This window comes from Protomyctophum bolini (genome assembly GCF_963924005.1).
Source record: "Protomyctophum bolini genome assembly, chromosome: 20".
Lineage (NCBI taxonomy): Eukaryota > Metazoa > Chordata > Actinopteri > Myctophiformes > Myctophidae > Protomyctophum > Protomyctophum bolini.
Window position 1 is genome coordinate 3,008,299 of NC_137881.1, and position 21,625 is coordinate 3,029,923.

The following is a 21,625-nucleotide window of genomic DNA, read 5'->3' on the forward strand; positions in this document are numbered from 1 at the left end:
TACATTCACCCGTTCACACACACATATGTGACCAGATTTGACTGAGAGACTGCCATCGGGCAAATTCCAGCTTTAGAGGAGAATTTATTTATTTATCTTTTTCCCAAAATGAGTTAATAGCACAGGCAGACTCTTCACATACTAGAGCATGTCTGAAATAAGTGTCAGAGCTGAAATCGACATGTAAATATGAAATAAATGCTTAAACATGTAGCTAGGTGTAATGTTAGAGACCACAGAAGTGAACATTTTCAAGCATGTTTTCTCAACTCGCTGTTTTCTCTGCAAGACATTATACTCTATAAGCCATATCTCCAAAAACCGGTGGGTCAAACTGAACAACCAATATGTCAAGCTATGATTCCCTGCTTTCATATGACATGAAAAAACTTTTGTCACACATATATACAGGGGGGCACACAACCGGTGCGCCAGCGTGCATGCGTCGTCAAAATGTTTTCTGCATGGTAGATCCCACATAATTATTACACACATAAAGACCCCCAGGAAAGTGTCTTCTAAACGTCATTAACATATATAATATATAGTGTGTGTGTGTGTGTGTGTGTGTGTGTGTGTGCCCGCCCCCGTCCGAGACCAACCTCTCTCGAATGAATTTTTAATGTCGTTGACTTCCAGCTGGGAGCCCGGAACTCTGAAGATGCCCTCCTGCTGCAGACCTGGGATCAGATCAGAGAGAACATGACCATTAGCATAACACGGACCACACACACAGTATATCTGTCATATTATGATTAACCCATTCTGACCTGAGATCAGATTCTAAAAAATAATGTCGTCTACATCCCGACAGTTTTCTGAAAAAAGCTATGTTTCTATGTCAGCTTGTAGATCTGCTATAGCTAAAGCATAGCATAATGCATGGAACATGCACATTATGCATGGATATTATGTTATGTTATAATTTAGCTATTGAAAAATAGCAGATCTACAAGTTCATAGCGCGAGTGGCGCGCTATGAAATCGTTAAAATGTGCCTCAAATCTTTCTGAAAATTGTCATGATTTAGATATATTTTTATTTATTTCGACGTCAGGCCTGAATGGGTTAACATCATAACATAGACCACATATATCTGTCATATATGATTCATATCATAACACGGACCATACAGTATGTAACATATATATGAGTAATATCATATTGTATCGCCGCTGTCTGTAAAAAAACATTTAAAATAGCTGAATTCACTCTTGTACGAGCTTGAAACATATCAGTATGTCTAAACAAACATTTACTAAATCAATCAATCAATCAGGACCCTACCGTAGAGATTGATGTATCGAATGCAACTCTCGACCACCACCGGTATGGCCTGTCCCGAGTCCTGTGACACACACACACACACACACACACACACACACACAAAGAGTCAAGTGAGATCACTCATGGTCAAACAGATACACCACGATGAGTGTCAGCTTGTGGGCCCAACTTGCGATATCCTCACGGCTATCCTCAGGGTTCTATTTGAATCCCTGTCATGACACAGATCTATAATACTTCGTCCCAATTTTGAGGGATAAGAGGAAGAGGTTAAACTTTCAAAAATGGAAATAGGCCTACATGGCCACTCTACAATTCCTATACTATGTATAGGCCTACTGCATACTAAGAAGTATACATTACAAGGCTTTAAGTATAGTTAAGAAAATATCCTTTTTACAAATGGATCCACAATGACACAATAACTCATAATACACTCAATAACACACAAACAGCCATGCTAGCAAAGACAGAACGGAGGACTTTAGCGACGTTGATACACATGGACGGCGAGGAGGTTAGAGATGTGTTCCAATGGAGGGATGTTTGAGCAGAGATAGAGGGTAAAGATGTGTTCCAATGGAGGGATGTTTGAGCAGAGATAGAGGTTAGAGATGTGTTCCAATGGAGGGATGTTTGAGCAGAGATAGAGGGTTAGAGATGTGTTCTAATGGAGGGATGTTTGAGCAGAGATAGAGGGTTAGAGATGTGTTCCAATGGAGGGATGTTTGAGCAGAGATAGAGGGTAAAGATGTGTTCCAACGGAGGGATGTTTGAGCAGCGATAGAGGGTAAAGATGTGTTCTAATGGAGGGATGTTTGAGCAGAGATAGAGGGTAAAGATGTGTTCCAATGGAGGGATGTTTGAGCAGAGATAGAGGGTTAGAGATGTGTTCTAATGGAGGGATGTTTGAGCAGAGATAGAGGGTTAGAGATGTGTTCTAATGGAGGGATGTTTGAGCAGCGATAGAGGGTTAGAGATGTGTTCTAATGGAGGGATGTTTGAGCAGAGATAGAGGGTTAGAGATGTGTTCTAATGGAGGGATGTTTGAGCAGCGATAGAGGGTTAGAGATGTGTTCTAATGGAGGGATGTTTGAGCAGAGATAGAGGGTAAAGATGTGTTCCAACGGAGGGATGTTTGAGCAGAGATAGAGGGTTAGAGATGTGTTCTAATGGAGGGATGTTTGAGCAGAGATAGAGGGTAGAGATGTGTTCCAATGGAGGGATGTTTGAGCAGAGATAGAGGGTTAGAGATGTGTTCTAATGGAGGGATGTTTGAGCAGAGATAGAGGGTTAGAGATGTGTTCCAATGGAGGGATGTTTGAGCAGAGATAGAGGGTAAAGATGTGTTCCAACGGAGGGATGTTTGAGCAGCGATAGAGGGTAGAGATGTGTTCCAATGGAGGGATGTTTGAGCAGAGATAGAGGGTAAAGATGTGTTCTAATGGAGGGATGTTTGAGCAGAGATATAGAGGGTAGAGATGTGTTCCAACGGAGGGATGTTTGAGCAGAGATATAGAGGGTAGAGATGTGTTCCAACGGAGGGATGTTTGAGCAGAGATAGAGGGTAGAGATGACTGTGTTCCAATGGAGGGATGTTTGAGCAGAGATAGAGGGTAAAGATGTGTTCCAACGGAGGGATGTTTGAGCAGCGATAGAGGGTAGAGATGTGTTCCAATGGAGGGATGTTTGAGCAGAGATAGAGGGTAAAGATGTGTTCTAATGGAGGGATGTTTGAGCAGAGATATAGAGGGTAGAGATGTGTTCCAACGGAGGGATGTTTGAGCAGAGATATAGAGGGTAGAGATGTGTTCCAACGGAGGGATGTTTGAGCAGAGATAGAGGGTAGAGATGACTGTGTTCCAATGGAGGGATGTTTGAGCAGAGATAGAGGTTAGAGATGTGTTCCAATGGAGGGATGTTTGAGCAGAGATAGAGGTTAGAGATGTGTTCCAATGGAGGGATGTTTGAGCAGAGATAGAGGGTCAGAGATGTGTTCCAATGGAGGGATGTTTGAGCAGCGATAGAGGCTAGCACAGCATGCATGAAGTGAATGGCAGATCGAGTGGCAAATCACTGCGTGAAAACGGGAACTGCCCATGGATCCGAAGTCCCGTTAGTCCGAACATGCACTGCTCCCGTGCTTGCGGTTAGGTTTAGGTTAGGGTTAGAGATAGGGATAGTAATTTCGGAACAATGAACCTTCTGACTAATGACACGGCACCGTGAACCCGTAAACCTCACGTTTAGCAGCACATACAGTTAATATACGGTAATATACAGGAGGTGTGATGATGGTATACAATTCGGGGGTTTACCGGAGTTTGTTGGAAAAGTTTGACGGGAGTTTTCTGTAATCTACACATTAATTACATGAATTTAATGTTGTTTTAAAAGTATTTTCATGCAAATGTATTTTAATCAAATGGGACGTTGGGTTAGTGTGTGATAAACAGAGGCGGTGGTTTTGGTGAAACGTTGGGTTAGTGTGTGATACAATGCATTTGTCATGAATGACCCCAACCACCCACCCTCTCCCTCTCCACATGGCTGAGTACCTGACTTCTGGCACGGATATTCCGTCTTCCCCTGGTCGCAGAGAGCAGCGTAGGAACACAGGACAGGAGAGGAGAGGAGAGGACAGAGAAGAACCAGAACAGGTTAGTGACAGAGACAGAGACAGAGACAGAGACAGACCTTTGAGGGGAGAGAAGAAAGTGGGACGCCTGCCTTGGGAGCAGCAGAGCCCGGCAACACTGCTGTTGAGATGTGAGATTAATGACAGGGCTGGCCTGGACGGGACCGGACTGAACCGGACTTGCCCTGGCCCTGGACCGGACTGCCATCAAGTCCCTCTTGAAGCCGTCAGATCCGGTCTATAGTGAGAGCCAGCGGGACACAGATATAGAGCATGTGCTCCCAAAAATAATTCCCCCAGAAAACCAAATAGTATATACTGTAGGCCAGGGGCCTCCTGGCCCTTAAAAACTGTTTAAGTGCCAGGGACGACAAGACGTCTTATTGCCGTCTTTGCAATGGGTGCCACGGACGTCAAGACGTCCTCCCTTGGGAATTTTTTTTCCAACCATATTTTGAAAATTCCTCTAATCTGGTGTACAGGTGATGACATCATGCACATTACATGCATAATAGAATTACAAATTCTTTCTTTCTTTATAATGGCTGAATTGGCACTCAGAGCCTAAACTGGTGACCACCAGGTGGCGCTGAAGGAGTTTAATAAACCTCTGGAAGCTGGTGAACGCTGCAACAGGTTCCTTCATATACATGTTGGTGTTTTTGCCCTTATTGATATGCTGTATTTTTACAGTATTACGACAGAAAAGGGGGAGAGAGATTGGGAGGGGGACCTCAAAATGATCCAGATTGTTTTCACAGATATTGTTTGTTATCGTTTGACCTGAAGGAGAAACAGCTGCGATATTCATCTGGGGAACAGAGTACTTTAACAGAGTACTTTTGCACATTCTTCTGTATCGAGACGTGGGTGTGTTTATTATCCATAACCAGACGTGATTGGAGGGACGGGGGGACAAAATGAGTTTAACCCATTCTGACCTGAGATCAGATTCTAAAAATGTATTCTATACATCCTGAGAGTTTTCTGAAAAAGCTGTGTTTCTATGTCAGTCGTTCTTCAATTTTTCAAAAATAGCAGACCTACAAGCTTATGAGCTTGTAGATCTGCTATGTTCACCTCACCACCAGAGCGGTGGTCACCTCACCACCGGAGCGGTGGTCACCTCAGTCACCACCGGAGCGGTGGTCACCTCAGTCACCACGGAGCGGTGGTCACCTCACCACCGGAGCGGTGGTCACCTCACCACCGAAAATCCAGACTATGAATAGGCCTTTAGAGTCCACAGAAGTGAACCTCATGAAGCTACAGCTACAAAACTGTCAAACTGTATACGTATGATTCCCTGCTTTCATATGACATGAAAAATAAAACGAAAATGTAATAAAAAAGAAAATCCAATGGCCGTCCCTCAGTCAAATTTGGCCACAAATATAGGTGTCATCCTATAATGATATGGGCAAAATAAGTTTTATGCTTCAGCCCATACCTTTTCGGTTAGAACTGGTCACTGCGTTGACTAGGTAATGTATACTAAGCAATGTAAATTCCTTAAACCTGACCGAAATGACCGAAATAAAGATTCAAACAATCAAACAATAATGGTTGAAAATGGGTGAAGTTGCTTCCGTTTAATTTTATAAACCCCCCCAGGGTGCTGCATGTCTGCCTGCCTGGCTGGCTGTGGGTGGAACCTTAACCCATTCTGACCTGAGATCAGATTCTATACGAGGTTTCCACTGGACACACACTGGTCTGATGAACCCATTCTGACCTGAGATCAGATTCTAAAAATGTCAGTCGCACTTCGATTCTTCAAAAAATAGCAGACCTACAAGCTCGTAGCGCGCCACTCGGTGGCGCGCTATGAGCTTGTAGATCTGCTATTTTTCAAAAGCTAAAGCATAACATGATGCTAACACCCAAAATGGGTTCCCGTTCAGAATGGGTTAAAAAACCCCAAAGACCCCTAAAAGTGTCACGGTGACCGACTGCTCAAACAAGGCAATAAAAGGAAGGAGAACGTCAAGTCAGTGAGTGAGTCAACATTTGGGGGGTAAGAGCGATAGAGAGACTATATCTATATATATATATATAGAGAGAGAGAGAGAGAGAGAGAGGTCAAAGCCAGAGAACCACCACCCTCCTCCACCAGGTAGCGCTAGCGAGCAAGACACAGCGTAGAGACACATGTACGCAGTGACAGGCAGTGGTGGAAAGTAACTAAGTACTTCTACTTAAGCACTGTATACTTGAGGAGTTCCGTTTTGAGGTCATTTGTACTTTACTTTAGTATTATGTCAACTTGTCAGAATACTTTTACTTCTACTCCACTACGTCTCAAGAGACAAATTTTGTACTTTTTTTTACTCTACTACAATTATTTGAAAACTTGAGTTACTTTGTAGATGATTGTAATTACAAAAACAGACTTCTGCCCATATATACATTCTGGATATTTGAAAATAGCCGATCTGCAAGCTCACAATGCGACGCATCGCGACGCATTGTGAGCTTGTAGATGTTCATACATTTGAAACCTCGACATTCTGGACATTCTGCATTGTGAGTATACTTTGTTATACTCGTAGTACTTAAAGTACATTTTAACACCAATATACCTTTGTAGTACAAAAGGTACATTTTGAATTCCGAAACATTTACTTGTAATGGAGTACTAGTATACGTTGTACATTGCAAAGTACAAGTATTGATACTTTTACTTAAGTAAAACCATGGAGTAGTACTTGAGATAGTCTTTTTTCCACCACTGCACTCAGATGGATCAGTGATACCTCGATGTAGTTCTCCATGTTTCCGTTAAACAGCTGACGGTGAAACATGCACGGTCGGGCCTTCCTCATTCTCTGGGGTTTGGGGGGCAGGGAGGGGGGCCTGAGGGGGGGGGGGGGGGGGGGGGGGGGGCACACAGTGGTCATCACAAGGGAATGAATGACTGGCCCAAATCTATAGAGGGTATGTATGCGCAAGCATAAAGTGACACAGATCGAGTGACGTGAGTGACGAAGTGAATTTAAAGGTAGAATAAGTGATTTCACTCAAAAAACCTTAGGTTTCGTTTTTGGCTGTGGGACCTAAGCCTTCGTCCAATCAGGATAGAGAGTCAAAAACGAAACCTAAGGTTTTTTGACCCCCCCAGGGGTTAACTGGGGACAGGGAGGAACTCCTTATATGGTCAGCACACTCTATAGTAGAGAGGATTATAAAAAATAAGTGATATTTGAATTAAGTGAAATCACTTACTCTACCTTTAACGTTGTTTTAATGCAATCCAATATGACTGATCAAGGCTGTCAACGCTGTCAAGGCCATAAAGTAGCGTTTCTCCACTCGGTAGGCGTTCCTGCATAAGTTCCGGGTATGATAACGATGTCAACACGCATAACCTCTATTCACATTTTTGAGGGGCGCTATAGCGCCTCCTATATACAGGTTTAATGTTTGTTTTTAGTTCAATGTTTGTTTTAAAAACGCCATTGACATCTTGTCCCTATATAACACAAACATTAAATACCATTAACAATAAAGAGAATTTAATTTAGATCATCGTTACATCATTGAATAAAGTAACATTTAATTATGGCTGCTCCAAGCTAAACCGAATTCACTCCTCCATGTTGTAAGATGCTAAGAGCGCCCCTCACTTCACAAGGGTGTGGTTTTTTTGTAACCTCGCGTCACCAGGCTTTCCAACTCGGAGGAAAGCCTGTTTGTAGTCACTGGTTTGTAGTCATCAGGATGGTAATTTACGCCATGTTTGTAGTCACTGGTTTGTAGTCATCAGGATGGTAATTTACGCCATGTTTGTATTCACTGGTTTGTAGTCATCAGGATGGTAATTTACGCCATGTTTGTAGTCACTGGTTTGTAGTCATCAGGATGGTAATTTACGATTTTGTCAACGGTTTCAGATTTTTCAGGCCTAAGTGTTTAGTGTTAAGAGTCCATAGACTTGGCTGCCACATGACATGTCATTTCCGAATTGCAGCCGCCGTTGAAGGGGGATAGTGCTAGTTGCGGGGGGGGGGGTCCGCAGTCCGAAGACCACACTTTGAGCAATGCAGCCATGTGGCTGAACCTGAGATAAAAAATAGCAGATCTACAAGCTCGTAGCGCGCCACCGAGTGGCGCGCTACGAGCTTGTAGATCTGCTATTTTTCAATAGCTAAAGCATAGCATAATGGTAACACCAAAAGGCCCCAGTCTGCAGCGCTCTGCTCTCTCTCTCTCTCCCTCTCTCTCTCTTTGGGGACTCTAATATAAAACAAAAAAATCAGTTAATAAAAACCTAATTACAGCAGCGGAGAGCGTGATGGATTGCGCTGTAGATCTGCAAGGATATTAATGTTAATAAAGGCACGGCTGTTTGTCAGAAAGACAATTACTACCACGCACTAAAAGGGCTAATTGATGCTTCGTGGTTGCAACGAGGTTGTTGGTCATAGAAGCGTTCGATGATGAAGCATAAATTACATTATTTATGCTTTATCATCATCCAAGTGAGTTCTATAATGTCTGGAACCAAGTCCTGTGCCCTGGTCTGTCTGTTCTACAGGTCCAAGGGGCCGTAACGATGGTCTGTCTGTTCTACAGGTCCAAGGGGCCGTAACGATGGTCTGTCTGTTCTACAGGTCCAAGGGGCCGTAACGATGGTCTGTCTGTTCTACAGGTCCAAGGGGCCGTAACGATGGTCTGTCTGTTCTACAGGTCCAAGGGGCCGTAACGATGGTCTGTCTGTTCTACAGGTCCAAGGGGCCGTAACGATGGTCTGTCTGTTCTACAGGTCCAAGGGGCCGTAACGATGGTCTGTCTGTTCTACAGGTCCAAGGGGCCGTAACGATGGTCTGTCTGTTCTACAGGTCCAAGGGGCCGTAACGATGGTCTGTCTGTTCTACAGGTCCAAGGGGCCGTAACGATGGTCTGTCTGTTCTACAGGTCCAAGGGGCCGTAACGATGGTCTGTCTGTTCTACAGGTCCAAGGGGCCGTAACGATGGTCTGTCTGTTCTACAGGTCCACGGGGCCGTAACGATGGTCTGTCTGTTCTACAGGTCCAAGGGGCCGTAACGATGGTCACACTGAACATCTTACCTGGTGGTTCCATAGTCAGCTCTTTCTCCTAGGAGAACAAACACAGGAGAAAAGACAAGGAATTAGAACACTGGGCCCACCAGGCAGAGAGGGTACTTAACCAAGTACACGCGTGTGTGTGTGTGTGTGTGTGTGCGTGCGTGACTGTGTGTTATTCATTCATTTATGCTACAACTTTTGCATTGAAATAGGAACCCTATACAAGCAGATCAAGATCCAGCTCGCTTGTACATCTGCTGCTTTTGAAATGTTTTGAAAAGCCTCGACAGTGTGCGCGCACGCACACGCACACGCACACGCACACACACACACACACACACACACACACACACACACACACACACACACACACACACACACACACACACACACACACACACACACACACACACACACACACACACACACACACACACACACACACACACACACTCTGAGCAGCAGTGCGGGCACAGGGCTGGGCGTGCCCGGCTGGCAGATGGGGGAGCTGAAAGGGGCGTTGTTTGTAAGAAGAAGCGGGCATTCTATTCAGACGGCCCTGAATGGTGCAGAGTGCCAAGGACCCCTCAGACTCACTGCCAGGCAGCGGAGCATTCACCGGTCACCATGGATACCGCACGACAGGCCCAGAGGAGGACAGGCATGCACGCACGCACACACATGCACACACACACACACACACACACACTAGGGCGATGGAGGGTCCGTTATGGTCCACTGGGGGTCACCGGATTAGCTCACCTTCTCCCAGCGTCTGTTTCAGGAGGTCGTGTTTGGCCTGTAGTTTCACGATGAGGTTACTGCCGTTCAGGTACTCTTTGTATTTCTGTAGACACGTCGACACAAGAGCAGAGAAGAACACACCGTTGGTTCATTAACGGCCCCAGATGATTCCACAGCCACAGTGAAACAGCACTGTACTGAACCCACCCAGCCCGACCGACCCAACCACAGTGAAAGCCACGAGAGACTCACGGTGAAGTAGAAGCCCTCGGTCTCGTGCTGGTTGGCGCGCCTCTTGGCCACGCTGGCCTTGCTCATGTAGGAGTCGGACGAGGCCGACTTCACCGACTCGGTGGACTGGCTGTGGCTGAACGCCTCGGAGACGTCGAAGTCCTCCACGGTCAGCATGTCCTGGAGGGTCTGCATGGTGGCGTCCAGCGTCTTCCTGACCTGCAGGACACAGAGTGTAAGAGCCAAAGTTGTTATAATGTGTAATTCATATTTTTCTTGTTTTTCATTAATGCCTTATTGCATTTATTTTTAATGTTGGTGTTTCAGCTTTCCATGACATAACACATAGCCTTTTGCAGTTGGTAAAGAGCGCCCCCTAAAGTTTGATTTAATGCTTTATGATGCGCAGCTGAGGAGGGGAATTAGTTTGGTTACGCAACATGAGGAAAAGAGGGATTTGAGACGCTAGTTTGACTCGTGGAACTCGACAGTTTTGACCGTGATTCTCGGGTGTTTATCTGTTGTTACTTGGAACCTGTATCATCAGACAACATAACAAAAGACAATTCTGTGTTTGTGCAAGCAAAGGACTTTATTTTATTTCGTTTTTGTGTGCATTTCCTGTACTGCAATTTCTTTCACTAAACTCCATTGGCAACATCTTCGCTGCCTCGTGGAGTCTGTGTCTGTGAGTACTGTGGTCCAGTTTCTGCCCGTGGATATACAAATACAGTGTGCCCCACCTGTGCATTACGTGTCATCTCAAACCTGTGTCAAACTGGCGAATGTGGCTACTAGAAATCTTGGAACATTATTTATGTGACGATTAGAGATGTCCTCCTGAGCTATAGGACACAGAGAGAGGGAAGCATGTGACGATTAGAGATGTCCTCCTGACCTATAGGACACAGAGAGAGGAAGAGATGTCCTCCTGACCTATAGGACACAGAGAGAGGGAAGCATGTGACGGTTAGAGATGTCCAGATACTGAAAAGTATCCTTTATCTGCCTTTTTTGGTCATATCGGATCATATCGGTGTCGGCGAATAATATGCCAGTCTAACCAGCGATCCGACAAGGAAGGGGTTGACAGACACGGTATGGCAGGTAAATAAAAGGTTGGGGCATCGTGTGTGGCGTCCTTATTGGTTCAGATCAGGAAGCTATGTGGAGCTTTGACCTTTGACCTAGTACGGATGGTTCAAAGGGTCAAAAAGGCTAGGTTTGTTATGGTCGACGTGATGTGGTGTGTTTTTCACAGCGTTCATATTTATGTGTGTGCTGTCTTTATTATTTCACCTTGTTTACATGAGAGTCCATGTTTGGATAGCATATCATTGTATTTTTGAGGGGTTTAGTAGTAGTTTTTACTCGTTTTTAGGTTAAATCAGAGTGAATCCTATGCATTGATTGCACTGACCAAAGTTGATATTTGTAGGCCGAGAGAGAGCGAGGGAGAGAGAGAGAGAGCAAGCTTTTTTATTTTTTATTAAACCAAAACATTTATTTTATTTTTAACCGTAATCAGCAACACTCTGTTTGTTTGTTTAAAGGACTATGTTATTATTTCAGCTGCTGTTGGTAGTCATGGCTGCCAGTTCCCACCTGATGTCGTGAGGGAGTCCAGACTGCTCCAGACCGTACCGAATAGCGGCTAGCTTACACAACGTCTTCAGACCAGGACTGAAGTCCAAGACATACAGGCCATCGCCGAAGAGGACGACGCGATCTCCCATCATGCAACAGCACATCCTGGACGACGGAGACGGGCCTTTCCCCTTGGGCTCGACCCTCTTCCAGGAGAAGGTCTCTGGAGTGAACCTCCACAGATCATTGAGTACGTCGTTATGCTGATAGCTGACGCCACCAGTGATGTACAGCTCTCCGTTGTACGTAAAGGCTGAATGTTTGTAGCGTTCTTCTGTAATGATCTGAGCAGAAGGCGTGTTCAGCCACAGGTTGATCTCCGTATCAAACACTCGGATGGTGTTGTTGTAAAGGCCAAAACTACCCCAGCCCCCGAACACAAACATCTTTGTCCCGATGACGGTAGCAGAGTGACACCGGGAGAGGGGTGGTGGAGTTCCTCTGGTGTTCATCAGAGTCCAGACCATCGTGCTGGTGTCCAACTTGTAGAAACCATTAGTCCTCAGAGACATCTTGGCGAGGCCTCCGTGAACATACATGACCTTCCCCAAGGCACAGGCCGAGTGGTAGTACCTCCTCTCTGGAACCGTCCCAGAAACCTGTGGTTTGAACCATGTGTGGGCGTCCACATCAAAGGCATAAAGACCGTCGTTGCACCCGTGTTCTGTATAACCTCCCCAGAGGTAGACGGTATATTCTATCAGCACAGCGGTGTGGTCCTCACGCCTGGAGGGAACCTCAGGGTGAGGTTCTCCTGTTTCAGGTGTCTCTGGGGTCAACTTCCTCCAGCATAAAGACACTGTGTTGAAGACGTGCACCTCCATGTGATCTCTTCCGTGTCCTCCAAAGCTGTAGATCTCGTGTCCGACCACCACAGCAGCAACCCGGTCCTTCCTACGTTCGTGTCCGACCACCACAGCAGCAACCCGGTCCTTCCTACGTTCTCCTTCCAGATGTATCGTCCAGTGAAACATTTCACACAGAAGCTCCAACTATAGTTTACAGATGTTATATGGATGAAAGTCTCTAACTGATGTTTAGTGTAGCGGACAATTATATTTAAAGAACAATTACACCGTTGTGATGTCATTGCATGATTGCGTCATGTTGTATTGTGCATATTGTAGGATGGCTAATGATGTCACGCAATCTGATTGGCACTTTTGGGAAAGATAAATCACACCAGTGTGAAGTGAGGGGCGCTAATATATTAAAGTGTAACTCTAGGTGATGTAATGGTGATGTAAAACAAACGGTGCAAACACAAACATTAAATACCATTAACATTAAAGATACAATATGACGTAATGAGGGACAATATGACGTACATTTTCCCTTCATTGTCAATGGCGTTTTTAAAACCAACATTGAACTAAAGACAAACATTAAACCTGTATACAGGAGGGGCTTAAAACTATATATACCAGTAAGGTCAGTGTTGTGATCTCCATATATGGAGACGGCCATATATGGTGGCGTGACGTGTCACGAGGCGTGACCATATATGGAGGTGTGATGTCACGAGGCGTGACCATATATGGAGGCGTGACCAATTGATGGGAGATGCAGTAATAGTCATAGTAAACTGCGACCTTCGGCACAATCTATGTGTGCGCACGTGCGCGTGTGTATGTGTGTCCCCGTGCATACGTGTGTGCGTGTATAAGTGCGTGCGTGTGCATGCGTGTGTCCCAAGGTCAACAGGGTGTGCGTGCATGCACGTGCATGTGTGTGTGTGTGTTCGTGCATGTGTGTGTGTGTTCGTGCATGTGCGTTGTGTGTTCGTGCATGTGCGTGTGTGTGTGAGAGAGAGACACACACACACACAGAGAGAGAGAGCAGCAGAATGACTCATCACTGCAGTCTGGTGAACTTACGCTAACATTTTCTTTTTTTTACTGTACGCTGTGGGCTCTGTACAGTAGGCTATGTAAAGTAAACTACAGTAGCCTGTTTACTGTACCCTGTGGGCTCTGTAAAGTAAACTAAAGTAGCCTGTTTACTGTACGCTGTGGGCTCTGTACAGTAAACTACAGTAGCCTGTTTACTGTACCCTGTGGGCTCTGTAAAGTAAACTACAGTAGCCTGTTTACTGTACCCTGTGGGCTCTGTAAAGTAAACTACAGTAGCCTGTTTACTGTACCCTGTGGGCTATGTACAGTAAACTACAGTAGCCCGTTTACTGTACCCTGTGGGCTATGTACAGTAAACTACAGTAGCCTGTTTACTGTACCCTGTGGGCTATGTACAGTAAACTACAGTAGCCCGTTTACTGTACCCTGTGGGCTATGTACAGTAAACTACAGTAGCCCGTTTACTGTACCCTGTGGGCTATGTACAGTAAACTACAGTAGCCTGTTTAACTCAGAGAACATTTGTGCCCCATTATACCATCATCCTAAAATTATCATACAATTATGCAGTACAAGATAGTTTAAGTTTTCTCCGTGTCGGTTTCTCCCCGTGTGTGGACGCGTGCGAGCGAACACGTGTGCATGTGTGTGTATGTGTGTGTGTGTGTGTGTGTGTGTCCCCTCATCTCATTTGCATAGCTGTGATCCGGGGGAAGGTCACGGACAGGTCACAAGTATAAAAGCCGCAGCATATTGCTGTGTGCCTGATTAGCATACATTAGCATATTCTAATAGACGGTCTGCCCGTCGACAGAGCGAAGGATCAAAGCGTCGTTGTGTGGTGTCGGAGTGTTAACCCGTTCTGACCTGAGATCAGATTCATACCAGGTTTCCACTGGGACACACACTGGTCTGATTAACCCATTCTGACCTGAGATCAGATTCTAAAAAATGTCACAGTCGTTCTTCGATTTTTCAAAAATAGCAGACCTACAAGCTCGTAGCGCGCCACTCGGTGGCGCGCTATGAGCTTGTAGATCTGCTATTTTTGCACCAAATGCTATAACACCAAAATGGGTTCCCGTTCAGAATGGGTTAGCACGTTCACAACGGGAACACCTTTTATCGTTGTGTGGTGTCGGAGTGTTAACACGTTCACAACGGTGTTCATAGCATTATGTTCCACTTTAGCTATTGAAAAACAGCAGATCTACAAGCTCTGCTATTATTGAAAAATCGTGAAAAGCGAATGTTTTTAACTCAAATCTGTGCTTCTGGGAGGGGGTCCCTGGAACAACATGTTTTCAGATCTGGGTCGGCGGACAATTACTTTAGCATTTCTGGGGGTCCTTGACATTAAAATGTTTGAGAACGACACAGAGGGCTGTATTTTGCGTGTCTTAAGTACCAGGTCTTATTCCCTATAACTTGAGTAAACTAAAGACCTGGAGTAGGCGTGATCAATGCTCTTTGGCTATTCTGAGTGGCCAAAGAGCATTGACCACGCCTCCAGGTCTTTAGTTTACTCAAGTTAGGGAATAAGACCTGGTACTTAAGACACGCAAAATACAGCCCATAGGGTTTTTCCGGAAAACTGTCAGGATTTAGAAGACATTTGTAGAATCGTCCTCAGGGCGAAATGGGTTAAAGAATTGGCAAGATGTCTTCAATAGTTTCCTCCGTTGATTAGAAATAGATCAATATGGATCAATGGATCAACATATTCTCCGCGTAGACTTAGCATTGCAAAGGTGAAAAAGGCTTTTATCAAACAGATATTATAATAACAACAGAGCACCGTGTCAATGTACGACATTACAAAAATCATAATGTGAAAATAGAATAGATGTGCAAGGCTTGCACAGCTGCTACTGTATATTTTCACAATACAATGTATAATACAATTGTGTATTTATAAATATAATATCTACTGAAGATATCTGGTCACCACGGTAACTACACAGTACACGACCCAAACCTCAAGACGTTAACACCCCGAACGCCCGGGGTTATTTAATCCATTAACCCATTCTGACCTGAGATCAGATTCATACGAGGTTTCCACTGGACACACACTGGTCTGATTAACCCATTCTGACCTGAGATCAGATTCTAAAAATGTCAGTCGTTCTTCGATTTTTTGAAAAATAGCAGACCTACAAGTTCGTAGCGCGCCACTCGGTGGCGCGCTATGAGCTTGTAGATCTGCTATTTTTTAATAGCTAAATCATAACATGATGCCAACACCAAAAGGGGTTCCCGTTCAGAATGGGTTAATCCATTACATCAGAGCGCCCGGCGGTTTATAGCAGCGGAGCACATTTAGTGACGGACCGGAAGTTATCCCGGATGATGTGGCTGAAGCAGCTACATGTAGCCAAAACACTCTATAGAGCCAATCGACAACAACGGGAGGCGTGATTAAATCTAACGCGACTAGCGTTGGAATTAGACGCTATGATTTTTGATCGCGAGTCATTAACGTTTTAAGATCTTTGGTCTCGTCCGCTAAACAGGGGAACATTTTCGATGACGTCCCACTGTTATGCAACATGGAGTATTGCGCACCAGGCTCTCCTAGGCTGTGGAGCGATGCGATTGGTTGGGACGGCACTGCATTCTCACCTCTTGGTAACCTAAAGTAACTGACAGAATGACGTCACCTCTTGGTGACCTAAAGTAACTGACAGAATGACGTCACCTCTTGGTAACCTAAAGTAACTGACAGAATGACGTCACCTCTTAGTAACCTAAAGTAACTGACAGAATGACGTCACCTCTTGGTAACCTAAAGTGACTGACAGAATGACGTCACCTCTTGGTAACCTAAAGTGACTGACAGAATGACGTCACCTCTTGGTAACCTAAAGTGACTGACAGAATGACGTCACCTCTTGGTAACCTAAAGTAACTGACAGAATGACGTCGCCTTCTTGGTAACCTAAAGTAACTGACAGAATGACGTCACCTCTTGGTAACCTAAAGTAACTGACAGAATGACGTCGCCTTCTTGGTAACCTAAAGTAACTGACAGAATGACGTCACCTCTTGGTAACCTAAAGTAACTGACAGAATGACGTCACCTCTTGGTAACCTAAAGTGACTGACAGAATGACGTCACCTCTTGGTAACCTAAAGTGACTGACAGAATGACGTCACCTCTTGGTAACCTAAAGTGACTGACAGAATGACGTCACCTCTTGGTAACCTAAAGTGACTGACAGAATGACGTCACCTCTTGGTAACCTAAAGTGACTGACAGAATGACGTCACCTCTTGGTAACCTAAAGTGACTGACAGAATGACGTCACCTCTTGGTAACCTAAAGTGACTGACAGAATGACGTCACCTCTTGGTAACCTAAAGTGACTGACGGAATGACGTCACCTCTTGGTAACCTAAAGTAACTGACAGAATGACGTCACCTCTTGGTGACCTAAAGTGACTGACAGAATGACGTCACCTCTTGGTAACCTAAAGTAACTGACAGAATGACGTCACCAATTGGTAACCTAAAGTAACTGACAGAATGACGTCACCTCTTGGTAACCTAAAGTGACTGACAGAATGATGTCACCTCTTGGTAACCTAAAGTGACTGACAGAATGACGTCACCTCTTGGTAACCTAAAGTAACTGACAGAATGACGTCACCTCTTGGTAACCTAAAGTAACTGACAGAATGACGTCACCTCTTGGTAACCTAAAGTGACTGACAGAATGACGTCACCTCTTGGTAACCTAAAGTAACTGACAGAATGACGTAGCAGACCTAAAGTAACTGACAGAATGACTCACCTCTTCGTTCTCGATCTTCAGCGTGGCGAGGCGCGACTGCAGCTGGTGGTGACGCATCAGCAGCTCCGTCTGCACCGGCTGCTGGGCGCTCACCTGGCACACCTGGAAACACCAGACACACGCTTAACGCACCTGGAAACACCAGACACACGCTTAACGCACACCTGGAAACACCAGACACACGCTTAACGCACACCAGGAAACACCAGACACACGCTTAACGCACCTGGAAACACCAGACACACGCTTAACGCACACCTGGAAACACCAGACACACGCTTAACGCACACCTGGAAACTTCGGGTTACTTCAGTAACCTCAGTTGTATAAGTGACTCGAAGAAGAGAGTCATATGGGTCCGAGACACTTGGTGGCGCTGGAGCACAGAACAAAACATAAACTCACGAGCTAATTTATTGGTTCGTGGAGCTGTCACTCAAGGCGGCGCCTCCGGTCCTGACCCGCAGGTATAAAACCGGTGGGCGTGAACGCCGAGTCATTCCTATCAACCATTTTTCTGCCGCCTGCCAAAGCAGACGGGCAGTTCAATGACTCTCTTCTTCGAGTCACTTATACAACTGAGGTTACTGAAGTAACCCGAAGTTGTCTAAAGTGCCTCTCTCGAAGAGAGTCATATGGGTCATCATAAAACTCCCGTATGATCACCCCGGCTGACAGGACCGCTCCACGGTCCCCCTTTTTCCAGAGAGACGTCACGTGAATGTGCGTCCCTCCCGCAAGGGAGACTGAGAAGGTTTTTAAAGGCCAGGGGCCAGAAGGGACCTCTCGACCAAAACAAAAAACAGTCAGAGATCCTGACTCAAATGACAGACAAACCTCTTGTAGAGTGTTCATGTAGACCCTCTGGGGGTTCAGAACCACACGAGGTATAGGCTAACCTTATAGCCTCCATAATCCACTGCGAGAGTCTTACTTTCGAAATGGGTTTACCCTTCCACTGGGAATCCCAGGCTACAAAGAGCTGCTCACCCAGCCTGAAGGGGGCAGTCCTTGACCTGTAGACTTTCAGGGCCCTCATAAGACAGAGACAATGTAGTCTCCTATCCTCCACCGAAGAGAAGGGAGGAGGATGGAAGGCCGTGAGATCCACAGGCGAGCAGCCCGAGGGAAAGGTCTTAGGTAGAAAAGAAAAGTTCGGCCTGAGCGTGACCCTGGTGTCATTACTACTGAATCTCAAGCAGCCGCTGCTCACTGAGAGCGCGTGCATGTCACCAGCCTGCTTTGCTGTCGTCAGGGCGACAAGCAAAACGGCTTTCAGAGAGAGAAACTTCAGGTCCACCGTTTCCAGTGGCTCGAAGGGGTCTCTCATCAAGGAGTCCAAGACTATCGTCAGGTCCCACGAGGGGACCAGAGATCTGGCGACCGGTCTGAGGCGCGCAACTCCTTTCATGAACTGACAGATCAGTAGGTGTTCACTGAATGGTCTGTTGTTCATACCAACCTGCTAGGCCACTATGGCCGCCAGGTTGATCTTGACTGAGGAGTGACCAAGACCCCTGTCCAAGAACTCCTGTAGGAAAATCAGAATGTGTCTCACAGACGCCTGAAAAGGGAAGACCTCTTCCTGTCTGTCCGAGCACCAACGCTCAAACACAAGCCAGGCAGTGTTATAACGTCGTCTGGTGGAGGCAGCCCTGGCACCAAGGATCGTCTCTACGACATTCGGAGGCAGGCCAATCGCTTCTAGCGACGCCCCTTCACGGGCCAAACCCAGAGATCTAGGTCCTGAGGACGTGGGTGAAAGATCTCTCCTCCGGCCTGGGCCAGCAGGTCCCTCCACAGAGGGAGCTGCCATGGTTCATCGAACAGGAGAGGGACTATGTCCTGTCTCCAAGATCCCCAGGCTGGAGCTACTAGTAGCAGCTCTGATCCCTGATCCCGCACCCTGGCTAGGACATGCGGAATCAGTTCCAACGGGGGGAACGCATAAAACAGAGAACACAGGCGAGAGGACCGGAGTCCCCCCTGCCTGTTGATGTAACAAAACCGTCGTGGTGTTTTCGGAAACGAACCAGGACGTGGTGACCTCTGAGGAATTGTTCGAATTCTCGGAGTGCCAGGAACACTGCCAGTAGTTCCAAGTAGTCGATGTGGGAGGAGCGTAATGCGGCATCCCACACGGCCCTGGCCATCCTCCCGTCGTGGGTGGCACCCCAACCGGAGAGGCTGGCATCGGTGGTGACCAACCTCCTGACTGTGGGGAGACCCATCGGGACCCCCTCCGTCAGAACACCTCTGTTCGACCACCATTTCAGAGCTAGAGTGCAGTTCGAGGACACTGTCACTCTGGTCGAAAGTGCGTGTAGATCGCTGACCCTCTTAGCGGACGTCAGGGCGACCAGGAGGGCTGGCTTTAGTGTAAGACATTTTAGGTCAGCCGTCTGCAGTGGCTCGAAGGGCTCATTGGTTAGAGCCCTGAGGACTAGAGACAGATCCCAAGAGGGGACCAGGGGTCTGTTGACCCTGTGTACGCCCTTCACAAACCGTTCTGCCAGCGGATGTCTCCATACTGTCTGGCCGTTAACGCCCATTTGGCAGGCCGAGATGGCTGCTAAGTGGGTTTTCACTGAGGAGAGGCCTAGACCTCTGTCTAGGAACTCCTGCAAGAATGTCAGGGCGTAAACTACTGGAGCTTGGAATGGGATAACCTGGTTAGGTCGTTCTGAGCACCACTGCTCGAACACGCCCCAGGCTGTTTCGTAGCGGGTCATTGTCGACTGGGCTCTGGCCTTTTGAATCGTTGCGACAACATTCGGAGGGAGACCGGCCTCAGTCAGCATTAGCCTCTCACGGGCCAGACCCATAGGTCTAGGTCCTTGGGGCAAGGGTGGAAGAGGGATTTCAGCCAATGCTGAAAAGGCCTCATATGGAGTCTGTCCAGACCTACCAGAGAGATGGCCGAGGCCATGAGTCCGGCCATCCGTAGACACGTACGCAGTGGAAGTGTGCGGCCTGTCTTGCACATGGTCATGCACTTCAGGAGGTCGTTGACCCTGTCCCGACTCAGTGGAGCCATGTAGGAGACAGAGTCCAGAGTGATGCCCATGAAATCCGTGGATTGGGTAGGCGTCATCATGCTCTTGGCTAGGTTTATCCTGAAACCCAGTGAGGTCGCATGGGACACGACCCGAGTCGTGTTCCTCGCGGCCTCCTCCGCTGAATCCTGAACATAGGAGACAGTCGTCTATGCAACTGGACACCCGTAGACCCAGAAGTCTCAGAGGTGCCAGAGCGGCCTCCGTACAGCGGACGGAACACTCTGGGACTGAGGGACATCCCGAATGGAAGGACCGTGTACTCATAAGCCTTTTCTTGGAACCCAAACCGCAGGAACTTCCTGTGAGGTGGGTAAATAGGGATGTGGAAATAGGCGTCTTTTAGATCTATGGATGTGAGCCAGTCGCCTGGGCGTATGGAGCGCACCAGAGACTCGGCCGTCAGCATCTTGAACTGAAAAGACTTGAGGTGCCTGTTGAGTATCCGCAGGTCCAGGATGGGACGTAGACCCCCCCCCCCCTTTTTCTTGACCAGAAAGTAGCGGGAGTAGAACCCGCTGCGACGCTGGGCCAAGGGTACCTCTCTGACGGCATCCTCCTCCAGCAAGGAAGCTATCTCCTGTTGGAGAATCAGACCCTCCGGACCCCCGGCGTTGGTGAAGATGACCTCTGAAAACGCTGGGGGTGTTCTGGCGAACTGGAGTCTGTAGCCCTTCGCTATGGTGTTGAGGATCCACGGGGATGCTCCGCACCACTCCCACTGTGCCAGGTGCTCGGCTAGTGGGTTCTCTCCGGCTATGGGAGGCACGCCCCGCCTGGGGGTAGTGTTCCCTAGCATGTCGGAGAAAATTGGGCATGACCCGTCTCCCCAGTGGCGTTTTGGTACGCCACTGACCTTATGCCCTGCCCCACTGCATCGGGGGGGGCCCATGGGGCCCCCGTGGCAGTGGGTTCATGTCCCCCCCCTCCGTGGATATTGTTTTGTTGTCTTTTTGTATTGTGGCATAGCCTGTACTACAGACAAAAAATGCTGTACTTGTGCAAACAATATCGAGGGACCTGGCTACAGGGACGCCCAGGACGCCCACCTGTGCCATGGTCCAGAAGCGCATTGCGGGCGGACTGGACGTGCAGTCCGAGACTGCTACGTCCGGTGCTGGGCCCGGCACATGGGGGGAGGGTAGGGAGTGTGTTACTTCGGCTGCTGGTCAGGGCCTCGCAGCCTGGACGCTGCACCTCCACGTTGAGGGTGATCCTCTCGAGTGCGCCTCTGAAGAGGCCTCCGGGGATGATAGCACCCTCGGAAAACTCTCTCTGGGCAACGGGATCCAGACCAGGTGAGGCTTCCAGCCACCTAGCAT

At 47.2% G+C, this 21,625-nt stretch overlaps 1 protein-coding gene across 1 annotated transcript in view; it reads right to left on the bottom strand.

Annotated features, from left to right (window-relative positions):
- Positions 1-21,625, bottom strand: part of LOC308335900 (SLIT-ROBO Rho GTPase-activating protein 3-like) — a gene marked incomplete at its 3' end in the record, with an annotated part of 94,650 nt that overhangs the window by 17,156 nt on the left and 55,869 nt on the right. The window contains exons 8-14 of the mRNA XM_080793122.1: positions 17,248-17,349; positions 9,972-10,169; positions 9,738-9,822; positions 8,997-9,024; positions 6,682-6,781; positions 1,288-1,348; positions 603-680 (exon numbers count right to left, since the gene is read on the bottom strand). Coding sequence (XP_080649248.1) covers positions 603-680; positions 1,288-1,348; positions 6,682-6,781; positions 8,997-9,024; positions 9,738-9,822; positions 9,972-10,169; positions 17,248-17,349 — 652 coding nt within the window. The remainder of the gene's footprint in view (positions 1-602; positions 681-1,287; positions 1,349-6,681; positions 6,782-8,996; positions 9,025-9,737; positions 9,823-9,971; positions 10,170-17,247; positions 17,350-21,625) is intronic.